This window comes from Bos taurus, chromosome 2 (assembly GCF_002263795.3).
Source record: "Bos taurus isolate L1 Dominette 01449 registration number 42190680 breed Hereford chromosome 2, ARS-UCD2.0, whole genome shotgun sequence".
In the NCBI taxonomy this organism is placed as follows: Eukaryota; Metazoa; Chordata; class Mammalia; order Artiodactyla; family Bovidae; genus Bos; species Bos taurus.
In genome coordinates, this window is record NC_037329.1 from 17,761,632 (window position 1) to 17,785,288 (window position 23,657).

General features: G+C 37.7%; 1 protein-coding gene across 4 annotated transcripts in view; it reads left to right on the plus strand.

Annotated features, from left to right (window-relative positions):
* SESTD1 (SEC14 and spectrin domain containing 1) overlaps window positions 1-10,046 on the plus strand; it is a 152,950-nt gene extending 142,904 nt beyond the window's left edge. For 3 of the 4 annotated variants that reach the window (XM_024978543.2, XM_024978540.2, XM_024978546.2), the window contains one exon: window positions 2,110-10,046. In XM_024978543.2, coding sequence (XP_024834311.1) covers window positions 2,110-2,239 — 130 coding nt within the window. In that variant the 3' untranslated portion in view covers window positions 2,240-10,046. The remainder of the gene's footprint in view (window positions 1-2,109) is intronic. The other variant, NM_001191250.2, reaches the window with a different exon arrangement.
* The last annotated feature ends 13,611 nt before the right edge of the window (window positions 10,047-23,657 follow it).

Below are 23,657 nucleotides of genomic sequence, written 5' to 3' on the forward strand. Positions count from 1 at the left end.
CCAAACAGTGCTAGGCCAGTACGATTATTGTGATTTACAGATGAAGAAACTGAAGCTCAGAAAGATTAAGTAAGTTGTCAGGATATCACAGCTTCTAAGTGAAATTAGAACATAGTTTCAGGTCTGTCTGGCACCAAATCCATTCTCTTTTTCACTGTGCTATGTAGAGTCCTAATTTCTTCATTTGTAAAATGATGGGGTCATGATTTCCACATTCCTTTCCATTTCACATAGTTGATGATAAAAATAAGAATTAACCTCTTGCAAATAAATGGTCCAGTAAATGAATCATAGTAGCTTTATCCCCAGGGAGCTAGATCTTCTCAAGGAAAACAGTTTGGTGGTAATTCAGAGGATATTTAATTCAAACAATAGAGAAACCAAACCACTGAATGTACTGTCCTTACATTGTAATATAGGGCTTTCCTGGTAGTTCAGTGGAATCCGCCTGCCAGGGCAAGAGACGTGTGTTCAGTCCCTGGGTTGGGAAGATCCCCTGGAGAAGGAAGTGGCAACCCACTTCAGTGTTCTTGCCTGGGAAATCCCATGGACAGAGGAGCCTGGTGGGCTAGTCCATGGGGTCACAAAGAGTCGGACACAACTGAGCAACTAAACAGAAACGCCAACACTGTAATATAGTGTAGTAGGTTTGATTGTGGACTCTGGAGCCTGGTTTGTTGGGTTTAAATGTCAGCTCCACCACTTACTAGCTGTGACTTCTTGGGCAAGCCACTTCACCTTTTCTGTGCCTCATTCCCTCATCTAAAAATAGGAATATATTTTCCATACCTCCTTGGGTTATGTGTGAGGGTGTTAAATGAGCTAAATGTATATAAACTACTTAAAACGATTATCTCACACGTGATAAGTGCCACAGCTAATGTGTCATGAACTTCAAAGGATTATTTGGAATTGATATTGAGAAGATATAATGTTATTCATAGTCTATGCTTAGATAATCTCTAGTCATACCTAAACTTAAATAATCAGAAGTAGCTTTTAAAGTCGTGTGTATCTCCAGTGTATAAAAGAGAATAAAATCTAAAAGTTTTATAAATCCAGCTGGTAACAGTGTTAGTAGGGTGCTTCTGGTTGGTCCATTTAGGACATCACTCCACCAAAACCTCATTTCTGTGTTTCACAGCCAGTTGTCACAAAGTCAGTCTCATTCTACTCAAGTCCTCCCAGGAGCATCTCCCCCTGGTTCTTTCGCATGGGCTGCTTCTCCCAGGTTCTACAAATAGTTCACGTGTCATTTTCGTTTTTAAAATGGAAGAGTCAGTTAGTGCTCTATTTTCAGATTTCACAACTTTAATATTTGCAGTTATTATTCCATTCCCTTTTGTATGGTAATTTGTTTATACTGTGTAAAATGTGACAGTGAGCTTAGTCACACTTACCTTTTGTACCATTCTCCTGGAACAATGAAAGAAATAAGGCGGTCTCTCTGGATTCCCTGCTTGAAGACCCACATTCAGATTCTGTTTTTTCCACTGTGTGATTGTAGTTCAGTCATTTGTTTTTATAGGTCTTAGTTTTCTGATCTGAAAAGACAAAGCTAAACCAGATTATTTTCAACAACTCTTGGAGCTCTAAAAGATTCTATGACTCTGAATACTGTGTCTTTGCAAATAGGATAAAATTAAATGATTTTGCCTATTAATGTCCCAAATGATGGCTTAACATTAAATGGATATTTTACTTGCCAGCTATATTAAACATCTGATGACCACAGTCCTTAGCACCGAAGTACTCACACAGACTTTATATTTGTGTCTGGTCTGGCTCCCAAGCTGAAAGCAGAGCGTTGTTGCTGTTGCACTGTTTATTTGTTGCATTGTTTGGTTTATTGAGATTATCAGAAGTATACGTGATAGGATATTTATACCATTAATATACTTTTTTCCATTTTAAAAAATGTTTTATGCCATTTAAAAAAATGTTTCTCCTACTGAATTGCTACTCAAAGATAAACAGTATGGTCTGCAAATGAACTAACGGCATACCACGTAGGTAATTTTTATGGTAATTTTTGCTTCCTTTTGCATTCACTGCACAGTCAGTGGGTTTGTATTAATCTGATTGAGCTTTTTCTGTTTTGATTTTTAGAACTGAACAATATTTTGGGAGCCCAAGTGACATGGCTTCTACTGCAGAACACATCAGAGACAGGATGAAACTAGTTAGTCTCAAAAGGCAGCAGCTGAGACATCCAGAAATGATGACTACAGAGAGCTAATAGCTGCCTTCTTCCCAGAGACCTGCTGTTCATAGTCCCGCATGTCATCAGCATACTCCAGCATTAGCTACAATACGTTAAGATGCGTTTCACAGCCAGGATAAGCCTCATTTCTTTCCATTACACATTTCTCTCCACATGTTAACACCTTGTAATTACCAAGGCAGAATTGTTTAACATGCTTTGAGATCATAGACTCCAAGTATCGTAAAAGAAGGAACTGTAAACATTGCACTGAAAACTTGCTTTAAAGCTTTACCTGACCTGTCAGTTTGTAGATGAACAACTGATAATAAGCTTTGAATGGTGCTAATAAGAGTTTAGAATTCTCTCTATAAAAAATGGTTGCCCTTCCTCCCCAGGTGATGTAGTAAATTTAGACTATAGCTCAACTGTTATTAGTAGACAGTGGTGTCCTCAAAATTTTGCTTTGTAATTCTCCTTCAAATTTGATTATTTTTATTGTGTCCGTATGAAGAAAAACCTTCAGATTTTTGATATATCATATTCATTAAAAGACATTTTCCTATTTGTATTGATAATGTATTAAAAGTTGTTTGTGCTTAATAAAAGGCTTCTTTTAAACACCTTATTTAATTTGGTGGTTATATCCTGTTTCCAAACATGAGTGCCTTAATTAAAAGGGCATTCTTAGGCTTGTGAGGATGGTTTAATATTTGTTTTTTCATGTTGGTTGCATGTATTTTAGCCAGGAAATTCATATGTAAGCATGTATATATAATAAATAAGCATGTTTTATCAAAAAAAATTATTGTGAAGAAAAGTTTAGATGTTAGTGGAACACTCTCATTTTCTCTTCTTCAACTTGAAAAATGTTATCCAAATTACTGTTCTGAAAATATTTTGTCTTTGGGAGAGGAGGGCTGGGAAAGGCATACATAGTTACTTAAATGTCATCCTCTATATCAGAGTAATCTTTCAGGAGCTAAAATAGCAATTGTTAATAACATTTAATTTGTCATGATAGACTAGATGCAAGATTCTGGTGTAGTATAATAACAAAAATTGTACACATCTTTTAGAAATTAAATATATAAAATGTTAATGCTTTTAAGTTTATATTAAGTTTAAATGGTAAAATACATATAATTTTGTGTTCATCTTTGTTTCAGAAAATGTTTTTGAGAAAGATTAAAGCAATTTTATAGTCTGTGATCAATACAAAATTATGCAAAGTATGCTCTTTTCTTTCCATTGTCTACTGAAATGTCCATGTATCATACTTCCAGTGGAAAAAGCTCCTTCTGAGCCTGCTGGTTTTTCCAGCCTTCTTCACTGCCAGACTTCTTGCAGAATCCCATATCCCCTGCCCCTGCGTCCCCAGCACTCGCTGCTCAGCGCCTTGCAGCCTGGCTGTACAGAGCCCTGCAGTGCAGAGGTGTGCAGTGGGATCCAGTTACTGAATTGAATGGTTTCTTTTTTTTCCACTTTGCATTCCTCTCTCCTTTTCTGCCTCTGCAGCATTCCTACCATGGAGCAGCCTCTCCTATGGTGTTTCCTCCCTTGACGATGTTATCTTCTGTTGTAACTCAGTGTAGTCACATAACTGTTATTTAAAATGCATCTACTAAAATGTGCTCTCTCAGATTCTGTCTTCGGAATGATTCTGGATGTATCCTGTCCTTAGGGTATCTTATTTTATCCCAGTGTCCTGTGTTATGTATCTGGTCCGAACGTCTCAACCTGTACTTTCAGCTACCTGCTTGACATTTTCAGCTTAGGTGAAGTTATTTATCATATTTTTTTTCACCTTTCTCAGAGTAATTTTTGTTTGAGATACAGTCTTTTTTAATGGACATGCCAGAAAATCTGGGGGCTACATTTAACTGCTCCCTTTTATGCTGCCACTGCTTCTGAGAACATCCAGAAAGGCTTTTTCTTTATTTGTTAATCCTTAGTCTTTTAAGGTTTAACTTCTGTGAGTGTGAACGTTTGTGATTCTTCATTTCAGTCCTCATGACGGTGCTAACCACATGCTGCAGCTGTTTATGTCTGTGCCTGCTACACTATGAGCTCTTTGGAGGGAAGGAAACTTGTGGGCCTGACTTCTCCTATTCCCAGCATTTTGCTCATGGCATAATAGTTACTCTGGAAAAGCCCCTGATGCTGGGAAAGATTGAGGGCAGGAGGAGAACATGACAGAGGATGAGATGGTTGGATGGCATCGCTAACTCAATGGACATGAGTTTGAGCAAACTCTGGGAGATAATGAAGGACAGGGAAGCCTGGCGTGCTGCAGTCTGTAGGGTCACAAAGAATCAGACATGCCATAGCAACTGAACAACAATAGTTGCTCAGTTCCCCTGTATGTCTGTTGTAAGGGTTAGTAATAATTCCTCTTGTACTGTAGTCTGAAGTATGTTTTAAACAGATTTCCTAAAGTTAGAACTGACTGAGTGAATCTACTCATCAGGAAGTCATTTGATAGTTTTAGATACTGAAGTAATTGAGATAGTTGTACTCAATATCTCCCATACTGAATTTATTAAGACTTTGCCAGAAAGGAACTGGGTTGTAAGTAAAGAGACTCTCTAATTCTACCATCAACTCCCCTACTTACTGTCAAATGAGTTAATTTTATGTGCCTTAATCTGCCCTGCCTACAGCAAGAGTGAAGTAAGGCATATCTGGAAATATTTGTGGTTTGAGTATTTCAAGTGAAGATGGATTCTGCTTTTAACACATAGTAAATATTGTTGCTTTTCATTTGTAACTTTGCTCCTGCTTTCTATATGTGTATCCAAATACCCATAGACATAGTTATGAATGAAAACCAACAATGCCCGAATGTGATTTTTATTCATAGGATCATAGCTCACTAGAATACCTGTGAAGGAAGTGACTTCAATCTGTTTGAAAAGACAAGTTCTTTGTAATAAATTAACATTGGCCTGCAAATAAAGAACCATCGTTTTTAATGGGTACAATATAGGCTACAACTTGGGCTTCCCCTGTGGCTCAGCAATAAAGAATCTGCCTGCGATGCAGGAACCACAGGAGACATCGAGTTTGATCCCTGGGCCAGGAAGATCGCCTGGAGGAGGCATGGCAGCCCACTCCAGTATTTTTGCCTGGAGAGTCCCATGGACAGAGAAGCCAGGCAGGCTACAGTCCATAGGTCACAAAGAGGTAGACATGATTGAAGCGACTTAGCACACATGCTACAACTTTCACATTATCTTAACTCATCTCAGGGAGTTATTGAATGTTAATTAGACTAGCTTAATTTTTTGTTTTGCTTCGAGTTTTTCTTTTGTCTTCATGTCATAAATTTGCTCCTGTGTAAGCTAAGTATCTTATGGACAGTTTAGGCATCTATTCACACATGTCTAACCCAGCAAAATTATGATGTGAAGATGATAACTTCCTTTCAGATAAAATTGACGGTATTCCCAGTCTTCATTGTTGGTCACCTGATTCTACCATGGTAACTCATGGGTGATAAAATTGCGTAGTCTGCCAGCTAAGATGTCGGCAGTTCTAGGCTTCCTTGCTCTGTAGAGAATTGGATACTTCTCTCACCTTATAGGTCTTTATGTTGGCCAGTGCTCCGAAGCATTACCTGGTATTAACGTGCTCGTTTCACTATCAATTGATGTGTGGGGTGTGCTATCCAGCGTATTATTGTTAGTGCATTCTCCTTAATGTGAATATGGCAGTTATTTTTCTGATAGTGCTGAGTAAATCATACATAAGCCCACTGTGACAAATGGCGTGATTGTGAGATTAGTTGAACCTGTCTCTGTACTGGCTTTGTTTGAAGAAAGACTTCGTAATTCTCTACTACATTTTAAGTTCCTTGCCAGAAAGATTGGAAATTACTATGTACTTTTCCCACCCCCACAGGACCATGGTAAAATACTGTGATTACTAAAAACTGAACATAACTGTAGTTGTTAAAATCGTCCCCATTCTTGAGTCTATTGAAAACGCTATAGGAAGTTAACATTGGTAAATATCAGTGACAAGAGATGTATGTTTGGGATATATTTTTTTAAACCTCAAAAGGAAAAATTATCTAGGATTAAGAAGGTGGATTAGAATATAGCTGACCAGTTAACCTAATTAGCAGAACTTAGCTAGAGCTAACTTTCAGTTCAAAAAATAAAGAGCTCCAGTTGGATGTGGAAAATTTCGCTCCTGGTATATAGAGGGGCAACAGTCACTTTGATGAGGGAAAAGGAAGTGCAGGTTTAACTCCTGACATTAGTTGACTTATGTGTGTGCTGCAGAAAACCTAGGTTTAGCCAAGAAACATAAATAATGGCAAGAATAGTACAGGAAAGGTTGTAAACTTAGGCTAAAATAAGAACTCTAGTGAATATAATGAAAAGAGGTAGAGTTTAAATACTTTAGAATCTGGCTTTGGCATTTACTAACCTGGGTGAAAAATCATTAAACTTCTCTGAACCTGTAAAATAGAGAAATCATACCAAGTAATTTTAAGAATGAAGTATAATTATGTTAAAAGTCTGTTGAAAAATAAAATATTATTCAAAATAGAAGGATTATTATTTTTCCAGAATAGAATGGGGAGCATTCTTTAATCGTGTTCTTGTCCCAAGCACGGGGTCTTGGGAGAAAGGGAACCTTGTCTGCTCACCTCCCAACACTCCCATTTCCCCTCCATTCGGTGTACTGAAAATACTGAGGGTGGGGCCAGTGGGCTCTGCAGTAAACAGCAAGATTTTTAAACCTGACAAATTAACTCTGTTGTGGCAGGATGATAGGCCAGCCAGATGGAGGACACGGGAGGAGTATCCTCTACTTTGAGGTTAACAGGATGAATACAAGTCCATTGAAAAGTAAGAAAGTAAGTAAAAGTCCTACTCATGATCTTAGTGAGTCAGCACCAACCTGTAGAAACAGGAGCATGAATCTGACCACCATTGGTGCTGTTATGGTTAGAGAAGAGCAATCCTGGTAAACTTGGGCAGTGATAATAAGAGAAAAGGACTACAATAGAGGCTGATGGAGCTACGGGTGCTTCATGAAACAGCATAAGTACATGGGAATGTTTAATACTGAAAAAGGCTCATAGATACAATGCTGAGTAACGTGACTGTAATGTTTTAAAGCAGACTTGAAAACATGACAAAACTAGTCCGTGTGCTTGAGGAAAAGGCAGAGCCTGTGCTAGAACATGAACTTAGAGATCACAGGAAGAGCCAGAACTGTACTACACACTGAAAGCAGTAGGCAAAATTATAAAAGAATCAAGGTTAGAAAATCTTTAGGAGGCAACACATAATACCATAGGTAATTATACAGAAATTCTTGTGCTGGGTACTCAGTCGCGAAGTCATGTCCAACTCTTTGTGACCCTTTGGACTGTTGGCTGCCAGGCTCCTCTGTCCATGGAATTTCCCAGGCAAGAATACTGGAGTGGGTTGCCATTTCCTTTCCCAGGGAATCTTCCTGACCAGGGATCAAACCCGTGACTCCTGTTTCTCCTGCATTGGCAGGTGGATTCTTTACCACTGAGTCACCATAACTAAAAATAGTTACCAGCTTTCAATATTAGAGTAGCATTGTTATGAATCTTAAGTCAGTCTTGTGGAATACTAAATATTTCTGACAAAAGGCTATAGGAGTCTGAAGCCATTCTTATCCTCTCAGTGTCCCCTTAGAAGTATTTACAAGTCAGATGCCATCTCTAGATGGTGTCTCTAAATGTGTCATTCCTGGAGAGACAGGAGAATGACTCCGGTGTCCTTCCACTTGACTGGCGGGGACCTATTCACTATGATCAAGCCTCACATTGTGTTTTGGGTCTACACATTGTTTCTATTATAGTTACTCTGGTTCTTTTTCAGTTTTAAAAATCAGTAAAAAAAAAAATGTGCTTGATTTTTCCCTTTAGAATGTTTTTTTCATCTTAACTCTGTTAGTCTACACAACCAACAAATTTGCTCAAAATAACCATCAATGCATGTAAGTGTGAGGACATGAAAAATCACCTTGACAATTTTAAGTCAGCACAGATCCAAGAACTGATTGCTTACCTCACACAGGAATATCCTTTCACACGCTCTTAAGTTTCTAAGTTGACACTGTTGGGAAGAATTTATGATTATGAAATCAGTAATGAAATTCTCAGCAGCATTATTTTGGAAGCAGTGTGCCCTGAATTTTTTCCCCAATATTTTATTATAAAATTTTTCAAGCATATAAAAAAGTTAAAATTTTATAGTATACTCACCACCTAGATGCTAGTTAGCATTAACTGTGCTTTGTCACATATCTATCCATCCATCAGTTCACCAATTCAGATTGTTTCTGATGCATTTTAAATTGAAGAAATCTACACACTTCCTGCTGAATACTTCAGTCATTAGCTAGAATTCGGTATTTGCTTGCAATTTTACTTTTATTTAAAATTAGCATACAACGAATGTGGAAGTCTTAAATGTGTATCTGCTGGGTTTTGGTAAATGCATACAGTGCTGTCAAAATATAAAATGCTATTAAAACAATTCCCATGGTGCCATTTCCAGTCAGTCCTCTACAACCACATCCTCCTCCACAGGCAGCCTCTATTCTTTGTTCTACCTTAAATCGGATCTCGTGTTCTAGATCTTTGTGTAAATAGAGCCGCACAGCATGTATCTTTCTTGAAGGCTTCTTCACTTACCATGTTTTAGAGATTTATCCATGTGGTTGTGTGTATTAATAGTTAATTCCTTTTTTATTGCTGAGTAGTATTCCATTGTATGACTGTATTACAGTTTATTTATTCATTTTCCTATTTATAAATACCTGGGCTGTTTGCAGTACTGGCGATTATAAGTGAAGCTGCTATGGTTATTCTTAACATAAGTCTTATGTGAACATAGGCTTTCATCTCTCTCGGGTGAATACCTAGGATTAGAGTTTCTGTGTCATACGGTAGTTTTGAAAGAAACTTGCATATCTTTTTTTCAATGTGGGTGTGCTGTGTCCTGGATTTTCATATATTTTGAGTGTGTAGAAAACTGTAAACTATTTTTATGACCCATAATCTGAAGTATTAGAAGTGGATTTGGAATAGAAATGGCATTCTTCACAGTTGGCAGTTAGTGTTGAAGGACACAAATGCCTGTCTGCCCAAAACAGCTCCCCAAATGGTACCTATCCCTGAAATTTTAGTGTAACTCCTTGAATGATTAAAATACTTAGCCAAGCATGGTGATAATATTAGCTAGAAGAAACAGCATTGGTTTGTTACATTACTAACTTTTGCCACCCGTTTTCAGTAGGCAAAATAAGACTGATAATTGAACAGAAAAGATTCATTCTGTTCAATGGGGATGGAAGGGGTATTAAAGAACATGTCCTACTGGTTAGTCCCAGGTACCGCAGCGTGAAGAGAAGCATCTGGATGGAAAATCCCCCAAACGGTGGTCAAGAAACCAGAAAACGGGGTGGGGAGAATTCTACCTCACAATTGTGCTTAGGAAGTAGATATGTTTTTGCAGGACATTTTAGCCTTTACAAATCAAATCGTATTTTCAATATTGTCTTTTTATTCAATACCACCCAGCTACAGTTATTTCGCACCCTTAGTGACTTTTATCTACTTTGTCTTACCCTTCCCACCTGTTCTGTTACATACAGCAGTTACCTGTCTAAGCCTGTAAAATTATAATCATATGTACGTTTCCAGTGCTTGTGTTCACAGATATTTATGTATGGTTCATTCAGTCTTTCTTATTTGATTTTTAAGGGCTGGGATATTTGGCTTCTACTGTAAATCCTAATAATGTTCCACACACATTGTAAATGCAATAAAGGTGTTAAAAACTAATTAATGGCAACAGATTTGATATGTATTTCTTTGATATGTTATCACTTTGGGCAATAAATTTGGTTTCTGTTACTAATGATTTTTCATAACATCCAGAGAGAATTAAGTCATACTGGTCTCTATAAGATAATCTGATGAATTCTGCATTTTTTTATCATTCAAATTAGATTTTTTTTACATTACTTTTTTTTTTTCCTATCAATAGTCTATAAAATATTTTATTAAGACAAAAATTCAACTCCTTTGTTCTGAAGTTATCTGGGGTCTTAGAAGACAGAGACTAAACACACTTTACCTGTGTGCCTCTTTCCCTTGTCAGACTCCCATCCTGCCTTCCCACAGGCTTAGCACAAAAACTCAGGACTTTCTGTAAGTCCCACGTTGTCAGAAATTGTTAGGTTCTCATCACAATGGTAGTGGTTACATTTCCTTTGTTCCTACCAGTAAGTCCATTTTTAAGACTGAGAAGGATAGAGTGTATTTGGGGTTGGGGAATGCATGTTAGAAGAAAGTTAGCTGTACTTCATATGACACATTCTTCTTATGCTGTACATAATAGCAGCTCCAGAATGGCTGCCATTCATAGTTGCCAGAAATTCATAGTTGCCAGGAATTCATAGTTGCCAGAATTTGGAAGTTGGCAAGCCTTGTTGGATGAAATTAAGTGTATTTGAGTGATAGTTCAACATACGAGCAAGAGTTTCATATATATATATATATATATATATATATATATATATATATATATGAAAAAGTTCATTTTCAATATATATGAAAAAGTTCATTTTCCCAACTAGTGTCCACCCCATCTCTAGATTTCCCTTTGGACATGATGGATTCACAGAGTTGTTCCACATTGTTCATAAAATCTACACAAAGGTATTCTCATAAACAAACTCTTAGGTGAAAGTTAAAAGGAGAGTAAGAAATACCCAGTTTTTGCTGGGACTATAGAAGAGATAGTATCTAACAACAGCAACAGCAAAAAAGGTGGAAAAACTGAAAGTGAACAATAAGCAAAAAGCTAGTCTGTGACCATAATTAACGAAAATATAATGGTTAGCAAACCATACTCCCATATTAAATAGTCTTGTACTGCACCAAAGCATAACTTACTTACCTGGAAGTTTAACTTCCACTTAAAGTGTCTAATCTTGAAAAGATTTAATTATAAATATGTTTATAAGAGTAAAAAATTGACAACAACCCAAAGATTTGAATAAATTTATCTTGTAAGTTTAGAATACTATGTTGTTTCAGAAATACATTTTTTGAAATTAAAATATTAGAAAGGTATTTATGATATATTATTGAGTGGAAAAAGTTCCAAAACTATAGAAATGTTATAACCCATTTAAAAATAAAAATAACTATAGAACTTAAATAAGTTATCTTTGAAATGTGGAATTGATCATCATAATTTTCTTATGTTTGTTACTTTTCTGATTTTTCTCTTCAAATGGGTATTTGTAAAGATCTTCTAAATATAAAATGCCTAGCAAGTATATTCTGAAGTATCTGTTGCAACAAGGTGAAGCAGGCAAAAATAGATATGAAAATCAGGGGGGATGGAATCTTTAAACTCCGTATAATCTTCTTTATTTTCAAATGCTACAAAAAGTACATCTCACTGAAGTCTTAGTATCGGAGATATGTAGAAGATAACACCATGGATTTAAATACCTTAAGAATATGTGCATTAAAGTCTGCTTACATCCCTCTTTTCAGGTCTGTTTCAAGCAAGTTATTTTGTATGGACAATGCTCCATTTTAAGAATGGACGAGCAAAGTAAATACTCTGAAGATTTCAGTAATAACTCTGTTGCTGCAGGTTGATACTAATGAAGCCATGCCTGTATTGGAAGGGTCCCGTTCCTCTGTCCCAGGATGCTGACTTACTCCAAATCCCTCCAGATAAGTATCTATTCTTAGTCAAAATAAAGACTGGAAGAGAACATGAATGAGTCAATAGCAGACTTTCCTCTCTTTCTAACCCATTTTATTCTTTATCTAGAACACTCTCAGAATAGGACTGTTAGCTGTACCCACTTGTCTACACAGTTGAGTCTACAGGGGAGTCTATAAGGGCCAGGCTTTCCTTGGAGTATTCTGTTAGAACTGGGGACACATTTTCCCATAAGAACGATTAAAATGCAATAGGTCTTCTTCAGCTACATTGTGGATTAATCAAGCTACTCAGTTCGATGACCTAGAAATTTAGTTACTATTAATTTATCATTTGTTGCAAGTTGTGAACAACTGACCTACCAACAGATTTTTAGAACATATTTATTAGTTGGAAACTAATTGTGGTCAACTGTCCTTTTTTGCTTTATTCCTTAAAATTCTGTTAAATATCAGAATAAAGTATAGTTATTGTTTTTAAATAGTATTTTAGGAAGTAAGAAAAATATTAAAACTAAAACTTCCCATAAGGCAGAAAATATACAGTTAATATTTGATGCCCTCCCTTATCCTAACAATATTATATATCATTACTCAACTTTTATTTTCTGCTCTTTATAGTCAATGTAACATAAAAATTTCCCTGTATTAATTTTTCTCAGTGCTAGTCAATAGCTGTGTAATATTCAATAATAAATAGATACCATAACTATTATTACTATTAGGTAAAATGTTTTACTTCATTCCTTTTTCTCTTTCCTTCTTAATGCTTTGATAAATAATGCTACAGTGAACATCCTTGTACTTAATTGTAATTGTGTCTACCCTTGAGATTGATTCCTTAAAGTAAAAATATTGGATTAGAATGTATCCATATTTTAAGATTTTTGATAGCTGTGACTAAATTGTTTTCCAGAAGCAAATTTATGCTTTGCATCAAAAGTGTACATTTCATGGCTTTCCTTCTAGCATGAAGTATTATTTATAAAAAGTCTTTGCAAATTAAAAAAAAAAAATTTATTTTGCATTTCTTTAACTGCCATGATGCTTAAAATAATTTAATAATTTGGAATTATTCATTGTATTTCCCCTTGATGACTTGCCTGTGTTTGTTTGTTTGTTTGTTTTTTGTATTTTTCCTCTGGCATCTTAGCCTTTTTTTCTATTTGTTCATAGAAAATTTTTATACAGGAAGGATAATAATTATATTGGAGCAGTATTGCTCCTAGTTTGTCACTTTTTTAAATCTTTATGAATTTTGATGATGTTAGCATGTTTATTTTTATGGTGAAATCTACTAACCAATCTTTTTGATTTCTTACATAGCCTCAAAGCATAGAAAAATTCTCTCCTTCAGCTTACTTTTTTTTCATCTTGTAAAGTTTTATTTTTCACTTTTAAATCCAAAAGCAATTTTGATGCACTATATGAGATAATGATCTAATATGATAGATTTTCCCAAACATCACCTGTTGTCACCATTACTTATTGAATAACCTGTCCCTCCCACTGATTTCTGATACTTCCGTGAAAATATATTGAGTTCTTAAGTTTCCTGGGTCTGCTTCTGAGCTTGCTGTTCTGTTCCATTGATTGGTATGTCTGTCCTTTGCCAGTCCCACACTGTCTTTAAGACTGCTTTCAAAACAAAACAAAAACCAGAAGTTCCTTGTAGGAGCATTACAAAAATTAGCTGTTTCCTACTGAAAGAATATTTTTGTCACATAAGTTAATAAAATCCCTGGCTGAGTATAGGTGTAGGTGTCAGCAAATTTAGTGGGGTGAAGACGAAGGGCTATATGCTTAAAGATAGATTAAGACGAAGGAGGTAAGGGAAGAGCAGTAGCTGAAAAGTGTATTACTTGAATGGGCACAGTACGCAAAATGGACGGAGAAAATGGGATGCAGAATTTAGAGAATAAAAAGTATAAGATAAGTACAAAACAGCCAGAAAATAGTGAAAATGGAAGGGTAGGAGAAAATGGAGAAACAAGATGAAGTTTTGCAAGAAGAGAATAATGGCTGTAGTATTATAGTATAAATATATGAAGTATGTTTGCAATAGTATATTTCTATATAAAATGTAAAATAGAAAACAAGGCCCAACCCGTGGGGTAAATAGAGACGTACAGGAAGAGCATGTTGTATCAACATTGATGACAAATGAATCAGACTGAGAGAAGAACCAGGTCCTTAGACTGTCCTTAGAGAGCCAGTTCTCTCATGTGATCAGATTTATGGTAAAAAGAATTTGCAAGTGTAGAGCTTACTTGGATATACTTTAAATACTTGAAATTATTAATTTACAGTTGACCCTTGGAAAACGTGGGGGTTAGGGGCACCAGCCTTCTGCTGCAGTTAAAATTCCACATATAATTTTACAGTCAAACCTCCATATCCATAGTATCACCTCTGTGGATTCAACTAAGTGCTGATTTTGTAATATTATAGTACATATTTATTGAAAAATCCACATGTAAGTGGACTCATGCAGTTCAAGCCCATGTTGTTTATGGGTTAACTGTATAATTTTCCAATTTGTAAGTTTGCTGTGGAGTTATATAAGCTTTGACTCTACAGTTTAAAGCTGGCGGTTAGCAGTCTTGTTTTTGGTGTTGGATTGACATGAGTTAAACTTCATAAACCTTATAATTTTGCGTGTTTAGTGTATCTAGGTCAATTTCCTTAATAAAATGAGATCAGTAATGGAAAATACCTGAAAATGTTTCTCTGGTAGTTACATGAGATCATAAATTCTTCAAGAGGTAAGTTGAGATATAAGCAGCACCCTATATTGAAAATTTTATCTGTAAATTTGCTGACTGCAAACTCCTTGAGGGCAGATACTCCACCTCCTTCCCTGATGTTTTGCTGCGCCAATGTTAGTTTTGAACACATTTGATCCTTTAGAGGGCTTTTCCCTCAGGGATACAAGTATGATGACAGGAGAAGAGAGGCCGCAACCACAGGTCTGCTTTCTGCAGGCCCGCTCTCTGAATGTGAAAGTGCCATCTCCTCTTGTCAGGAGTCTCCTCTAAATGCAACTTCATCAAGAACGGGCTGTCGTTTAAGCTAGCATCAACTAACACATTAGGATAAGAGCCCTCTGATGTGGACTAATAACCAGTAAGGGCAGGAGTGGGTGGCACAGAGGCTAGGGGCCCATTGCAGGGGGTGGGCAAAGGAGATCAGAAAGGAACAGAGAGTGTGAGGGTACAAAAATGAACCTGTTATCTTTCAGTTCCCCATGAGCTACTCTTATCTATTTTATTCTGCAAAATTTTCACATCCAAATGTACTTAGGAGGTGGAATTCTGTGAAGAGGGTCTAAATAAAATGCATCCTACTTATTCTTCTGGAGCATACCTTCTGAACCACAAAGCTTCCTTCCAATTCCTTAATCTCAACATTTTTTTAAAGAAATGAGTTTAAATTCCGGCTTGAGTTTGATTAAAATGTGCCTTTGCTTCAGCTTTGTTACTTATGCAGGCTTCCTGGCCATGAAGGAGGAAATTAAGGAAACTATTCAAATTAAGGAAACTATTATATAACTTGGATGTCTTCAAGCCTAACCACTCTGGATGCTAATGGCCAGTGTCACATTGCATTGAGTGGGTGAGTGAAAGTCAGTCATGTCTGACTCTATATGACCCTGTGGACTATACAATCCATGGAATTCTCTAGTCCAGAATTCTGGAGTGGGTAGCCTTTCATTCTCCAGGGGATCTTCCCCACCCAGGGATCAAACCCAGATCTCCCACATTGCAGGCAGATTCTTTACCAGCTGAGCCACAAGAGAAACCCAAGAATACTAGAGTTGGTAGCCTATCCCTTCTCCAGGGGATTTTCCCAACCCAGGAATCAAACCGGGGTCTCCTGCATTGCAGGCGGATTCTTTACCAGCTGAACTACCAAGGAAGCCCCATCCAACCTCTTATTTCCCTGAAAATATGGAGGGGGCAGGCTGGTGCAGCAGAACCTCTAAATTCTGTGTAGGAGAAATGAGCCCCCCAAATACCTTTGGATATGAAAATCAATAGGGAATATGTTTAGGAAAGCTATAGAACTACAGGGAATGGAAAACTCACTCTTAAATGACATACCTGCAGACTCACTCAACCTGAAAACCAGCAAAAAACCCATCAAGTGGAAAAGTACATAGATCATAGGTAAAAGGGATTCACTTACTAATCTAGAAGCATCTGCCAGAGAGGAAAGAACCAGTTGGGATGCTCCCTTTGGACTGAGACATTGGGTGGGAGCCATTTTTTGTGACCCCAGGTTGTGTAATGTCAGCACTGGCTGGCAAAACAGTAAAATTCTCTCTCTAACCTGTTAGTGCCAGTGGGCATGCCACACTGAGGGCACCCCCCACATCTGCACCTCAGCTGGGCCTCACAGCCAGCCAAACAGTAGGCTTGCCCACCATCATGTGCAGTAGCAGTGGCTGGACCCTGCAGCTTGTCTGAGGTCCAGCCTCACTAACCAGGCATCACACCAGTAGCTGTGTCTTCATTACAACAGGAAGGCACATAGAACCCACAGAGAGGATGCCTGGTGTAAGTAGGATTGCACCTCTAAACCCTGAGGACATCTTCTAAATTAAGCCACTCCTTCAAGACTGGGAGAGATTGCTGATTTACCTAAATCAAAGGAGCAAACACACATTTAGGTAACATAAAAATACAGAGGAGTATTATCCAATAGAAAGAACAAGACAAAGCCTCAGAAAAAGACCTACATGAAATGGAAATAAGCAGTCTACCTGATAAAGGATTCAAAATAATGGTCATAAAGAGACTGACTGAACTCAAGAATGGATGAACACAGAACTACAACAGAGATAGAGAATATTGTTGTTCAGTTGCTTAATTGTGTCTGACTCTCTGCGACTCCATGGACTGCAGCACACCATGCTCCTATGTCCTCCACTATCTCCTGGAGTTTGCTCAAATTCATGTCCATTGAGTTGGTGATGCTATCTAATCATCTCATTCTCTGCCGCCCCTTTCTCCTTTTGCCTTCAGTCTTTCCCATCTTCAGAATCTTTTCTAGTGAGTTGGCTCTTCACATCAGGTGGTCAAAGTCTTGAAGCTTCAGCTTCAACACCAGTCCTTCCAATGAACATTCAGGGTTGATTTTCTTTAGGATTGACTAGTCCTTGCAGTGCAAGGGATGCTTAAGAGTCTTAGAAAATACAAAACAGAAGTTACAACTATCAGAAAGAGAAACAATTACATTTACAGTTGCATCAAAAAGAATAAAATACCCAAGAATACATTTAACCAAGGAGGTGAAAGACCTGTACACTGAAAACAATACAACATTGATGACAGAAATTGAAGACAACCAAAACAAATGGAGAGATTTCATGCTCCTGGATTGGAAGAATTGATACTATTAAAATGTCCATTCTACTCAAAGTAAATCTGTAAATTAAATACAATCCCTATCAAAATTCCAAGAGCATACTTCACAGAACTAGAATAAATCTAAAATTTCTATGGAACCACAAAAGATGCCAAATGGCCAAAACAATCCTGAGAAAGAATAAAACTAGGTATTATGCTCCCTGATTTCAAATTTTACTATATAACTATAGTAATCAAAATAGTCTGGTACTGGCACAAAAACAGCTCAGTGGAACAGAATTGAGAACCCCAAAGAAACTCACACATTATGGATGATTTATGACAAAGGAGCAAAGAGCATACAATGAAGAAAGTTCGGTCTTTTCAATAAATGGCTTTAGGAAACTGGACAGCTACATGCAAAAGAATAAAACCTAGAAGCCTATCTTACACAATATACAAAAGTTAACTCAAAGTGGATTAAAGATTTGAATGTAGTACTTGAAATCATTAAATTCCTAGAAGAAAAACAAGCAATAACCTCATTGACATCAGGCTTAGTGAGATTTTGTGGCTCCGACTGCAAAGGCAAGGGAAACAAATAAACAAATGATACTATATTAATGCTACTGGAGATCAGTGGGTAAATACCTCCAGAAAGAATGAAGGGATGGAGCCAAAGCAAAAACAACACCCAATTGTGGATGTGACTGGTGATAGAAGCAAGGTCCAATGCTGTAAACAGCAATATTGCCTAGGAATGTGGAATGTTAGGTCCATGAATCAAGGTAGATTGGAAGTGGTCAACCATGAGATGGCAAGAGTGACATTCTAGGCAAGAACGTCGACATTCTAGGAATCAGGGAATTAAGATGGACTGGAATGGGTGAATTTAACTCAGATGACCATTATATCTACTACGGTGGGCAGGAATCCCTTAGAAGAAATGGAGTAGCCATCACAGTCAGTAAGAGAGTCCAAAATGCAGTACTTGATGCAATCTCAAAAACGACACAATGATATCTGTTCGTTTCCAAGGCAAACCATTCAATATCATAGTAATCCAAGTCTATGCCCCAACCAGTAACACTGAAGAAGCTGAAGTTGAACGGTTCTATGAAGACCTACAAGACCTTTTAGAACTAACACCCAGAAAAAGATGTCCTTTTCATTAGAGGGGACTGTAATGCAAAAGTAGGAAGTTGAGAAACACCTGGAGTAACAGGAAATTTGGCCTTGGAGTACAGAATGAAGCGAGGCAAAGGCTAATAGAGTTTTGCCAAGAGAACCCACTGGTCATAGCAAACACCCTCTTCCAACAACACAAGAGAAGACTTTACACATGTACCTCACCAGATGGTCAACACAAAACTCCAATTCATTATATTCTTTGCAGCCAAAGATGGAGACGCTCTATACAGTCAGCAAAAATAAGACTGGGAGCTGACTGTGGCTCAGATCATGAACTCCTTATTGCCAAATTCAGACTTAAATTGAATAAAGTGGGGAAAACCACTAGGCAATTCAGGTATGACCTAAATCAAATCCCTTATGATTATACAGTGGAAGTGAGAAATAGATTTAAGGGACTAGGTCTGATAGAGTGCCTGATGAACTATAGATGGAGGTTTGTGTCATTGTATAGGAGATAGGAATCAAGACCATCCCCAAGAAAAATATAAAAAAGCAAAATGGCTGTCTGAGAAGGCCTTACAAATAGCTGTGTAAAGAAGAGAAGTGAAAAGGAAAGATATACCCATTTGAATGCAGAGTTCCAAAGAATAGCAAGGAGAGATAAGAAACCCTTCCTCGGTGATCAATGCAAAGAAATAGAGGAAAACAATAGAATGGGAAAGACTAGAGATCTCAAGAAAATTAGAGTTATGAAGGAAACATTTCATGCAAAGATGGGCACAATAAAGGACAGAAATGGTATGGACTTACTCCTTGGAAGGAAAGTTATGACCAACCTAGATAGCATATTAAAAAGTAGAGATATTACTTTGCCAACAAAGGTCCGTCTAGTCAAGGCTATGGTTTTTCCAGTGGTCATGTATGGATGTGAGAGTTGCACTGTGAAGAAAGCTGAGCACCGAAGAATTGATGCTTTTGAACTGTGGTGTTGGAGAAGACTCTTGAGAGTCCCTTGGACTGCAAGGAGATCCAACCAGTCCATCCTAAAGGAGACCAGTCATGGGTGTTCATTGGAAGGACTGATGCTGAGGCTGAAACTCCAATACTTTGGCCACCTCATGTGAAGAGTTGACTCATTGGAAAAGACTCTGATGCTGGGAGAGATTGGGGGCTGGAGAAGAGGGGAACGACAGAGGATGAGATGGCTGGATGGTATCACTCACTCAAGGCACATGAGTTTGGGTGGACTCCGGGAGTTGGTGATGGACAGGGAGGCCTGGCATACTGTGATTCATGGGGTCACAAGGAGTTGGACATGACTGAGTGACTGAACTGAACTAAACAGAAGCAGAAGATATTAAGAAGAGGTGGCAAGAATACACAGAGGAAGAACTGTACAAAAAAGATCTTCACGACCCAGATAATCATGATGGTGTGATCACTCACCTAGAGCCAGACATCCTGGAATGTGAAGTCAAGTGGGCCTTAGGAAGCATCACTACGAACAAAGCTAGTGGAGGTGATGGAATTCCAGTTGAGCTATTTCAAATCCTAAAAGATGATGCTGTGAAAGTGCTGCACTCAATATGTTAGCAAAGTTGGAAAGCTCATCAGTGGCCACAGGACTGGAAGAGGTCAGTTTTCATTCCAATCCCTAAGAAAGGTAGTGCCAAAGAATGCTCAAACTACCACACAATTGCACTCATCTCACACATTAGTAAAGTAACTCTCAAAATTCTCCAAGCCAGGCTTTAGTAATACGTGAACCGTGAACTTCCAGGTGGTTTTAGAAAAGGCAGAGGAACCAGAGATCAAATTGCCAACATCCGTTGGATCATGGAAAAAGCAAGAGAGTTCCAGAAAAACATCTGCTTTATTGACTATGCCAAAGCCTTTGACTGTGTGGGTCACAATAAACTGTGGAAAATTCTTCAAGAGATGGGCATGCCAGACCACCTGACCCGCCTCTTGAGAAACCTGTGTGCAGGTCAGGAAGCAACCATTAGAACTGGACATGGAAGAACAGACTGATTCCAAATAGGGAAAGGAGTACATCAAGGCTGTATATTGTCACCCTGTTTATTTAACTTATATGCAGAGTACATCATGTGAAATCCTGGGCTGGAAGAAGCACAAGCTGGAATCAAGATTGCTGGGAGAGATATCAATAACCTCAAATACGCAGATGACACCACCCTTATGCAGAAAATGAAGAAGAACTAAAGAGCCTCTTGTTGAAAGTGAAAGAGGAGAGTGAAAAAGTTGGCTTAAAGCTCAAAATTCAGAAAACTGAGATCATGGCATTCGGTCCCATCCCTTCATGGGAAATAGATAGGGAAACGTGGAAACAGTGACAGACTTTATTTTTTTGGACTCCAAAATCACTGCAGATGGTCACTGCAGCCATGAAATTAAAAGATGCTTGCTCCTTGGAAGAAAATCTATGACCATCCTAGATAGCATATTGAAAAGCAGAGACATTACTTTACCAACAGAGGTCTGTCTAGTCAAAGCTATGGTTTTTCCAGTAGTCATGTATGGATGTGAGGGTTGGACTATAAAGAAAGCTGAGCACTGAAGAACTGATGCTTTTGAACTGTGGTGTTGGAGAAGACTCTTTGAGAGTTCCTTGGACTGCAAGGAGATCAAACCAGTTAATCCCGAAGGAAATCAGTCCTAAATATTCATTGGAAGGACTGATGCTGAAGCTGAAACTCCAGTACTTTGGCCACCTGATGCAAAGAACCAACTCATTGGAAAAGACCCTGAGATGGAAATAATCAAAAGTGGGAGGAGCAGGGGATGACAGGATGAGATAGTTGGATGGCATCACTGATGCAGTGGACATGAGTTTGAGTAGGCTCTGGGAATTGGAGATGGACAGGGAAGCCTGGCGTGCTGCAGTCCATGGGGTCGCAAAGAGTCAAGCAACTGAACTGAACTGTGTTCATTGAAGACTCAATTATAATAGTCAAAATATGGCAACAATCTAAGTGCTCATTGCTAGATGACTGGATAAAGAAGATGGGAGGTGTACACACATACCCAATGGAATACTACTTAACCATAAAAATAATTAAATCCTACCATTTGCAACCACGTGAATGAAATGAAGCAATGTAAAGTAAGTCATATGAAGAAAGACAAATACTATATCATTTCACTTATATGTAGGGTCTAACAAAGCAGGCAAGCATGCAAATAAAACTCAAATACAGAAATCAGATGAGTGGTTATCAGAGGGGAAGAGGTTTGTGGGGGTGGACAAAATGGGTCTCACATTGAGAGATGCTACTTAGACTTGTGGTGGTGATTGCTTTGAAATGTAAACAGATAATTAAAATGCTGCATACCTGAAACCTAAGTAATAATACAAAGTATGCATATAAGTGTAAAATCTCAATAAAATATTGACAAACTGAATTCAGTTCAGTTGCTCAGTTGTGTCTAACTCTTTGCTACCCCATGGACTGCAGCATGCCAGGCTTCCTTGTCCATCACCAACTCCCGGAGCTTGCTCAAACTCATGTCTGTCAAGTCGGTGATGCCATCCAACCATCTAATCCTCTGTCGTCCCCTTCTCCTCCTGCCTTTAGTCTTTCCCCAAATCAGGGTCTTTTCCAATGAGTCAGTTCTTCTCATCAGGTGTCCAAAGTATTGGAGCTTCAGCTTCAGCATCAGTCCTTCCAATGAATATTCAGGACTGATTTCCTTTAGGATGGACTGGTTGAATCTCCTTGCAGTCCAAGGGACTCTCAAGAGTCTTCTCCAACACCACAGTTCGAAAGCATCAATTCTTTAGTGCTCAGCTTTCTTTATGGGCCAATTCTAACATCTATGCATAACAACTGGAAAAAGCATAGCTTTGACTGTACGGAACTTGTTGGCAGAGGTCTTTAATATGCTGTCTAGGTTTGTCATAGCTTTTCTTCCAAGGAGCATCTTTCAATTTCATGGCTGCAGTCACCATCTGCAGTGATTTTGGAGACAAAAAAATAAAGTCTGCCACTGTTTCCACTGTTTCCCTGTCTATTTGCCATGAAGTGATGAGACCAGATGCCATGATCTTAGTTTTTTGAATGTTGAATTTTAAGCCAGCTTTTTCACTCTCCTCTCTCACTTTCATCAAGAGGCTCTTTAGTTCCTCTTTGCTGTCTGCCATAAGGGTGATGTCATCTGCATATCTGGGGTTATTGATATTTCTCCTGGCAATCTTGATTCCAGCTTGTGCTTCATCCAGCCCAGCATGAAGTGTAAAAAATGTAAGTATAAAATTTCTCAATAAAATATTGGCAAACAATTCAAGAGCACATTAAAAGGATCGTATATCATGATCAAGCAGGGTTTATCTCTGGAATGCAAACATCTCAGCTTATGCAAATCAATAAATGCAATACACCACATTGATAGAATGAAATATAAAAACCACATGATTGTCTCAATAGATGTATAAAGTGTATTTGACAAAATATAACATCCTTTCATGATAAAAGCTTTTAACATTGAATATCGATGGGATATACCTTAACAAAGGCCATATATAACAATTCCACGGCTAACATAATCTGTAATTGGCAAGCAGATTCTTTACCACTGGCACCACTTGGGGAACACAGCATGATACTCAGTGATGAAATATTGAAAACTTCTCTGTTAAATTCAAAATCAAGGCAGGGTGCCAACTCTCACCGCTGTTATTCAACATAGTACTGGAAGTCCAACCACAGCAATCAGGCAAGATGATGGAAAGAGAGAAAATATTTCAATCGGAAAGGAAGAAGTAAAAATGTCTCTGTTGCAGATGACATGATCTTGTGCACAGAAAGTTACAATAACTCCACCAAAAAAAAAAAATTAGAAGTAATCAACGAATTTAGTAAATTTGCATAATATAAAATCGGCATACAGAAATCAATTCCATTTCTATACATGAACAAAAAACATGAAAAAATAATTCCATTTACAATTACATCAAAAGTAATAGTAAATTTAACCAATGTGAAAGATTTTGGTTACACTGTAAACTGTAAGACTGAAATTGAGATACAAACAAGTGGAAATATATCTTGTGTTCATGTATTGGAAGAATCAATATTGTTAAAATGTCCATAATACGCAAAGCCCTCACTAGATGTAGTGCAATCTCTATCAAAATTTTAATGGCTTATTTCATGGAAGTAGAACAAATCTAAAATTTGTATAACTCCAAAAGACTCTGAAT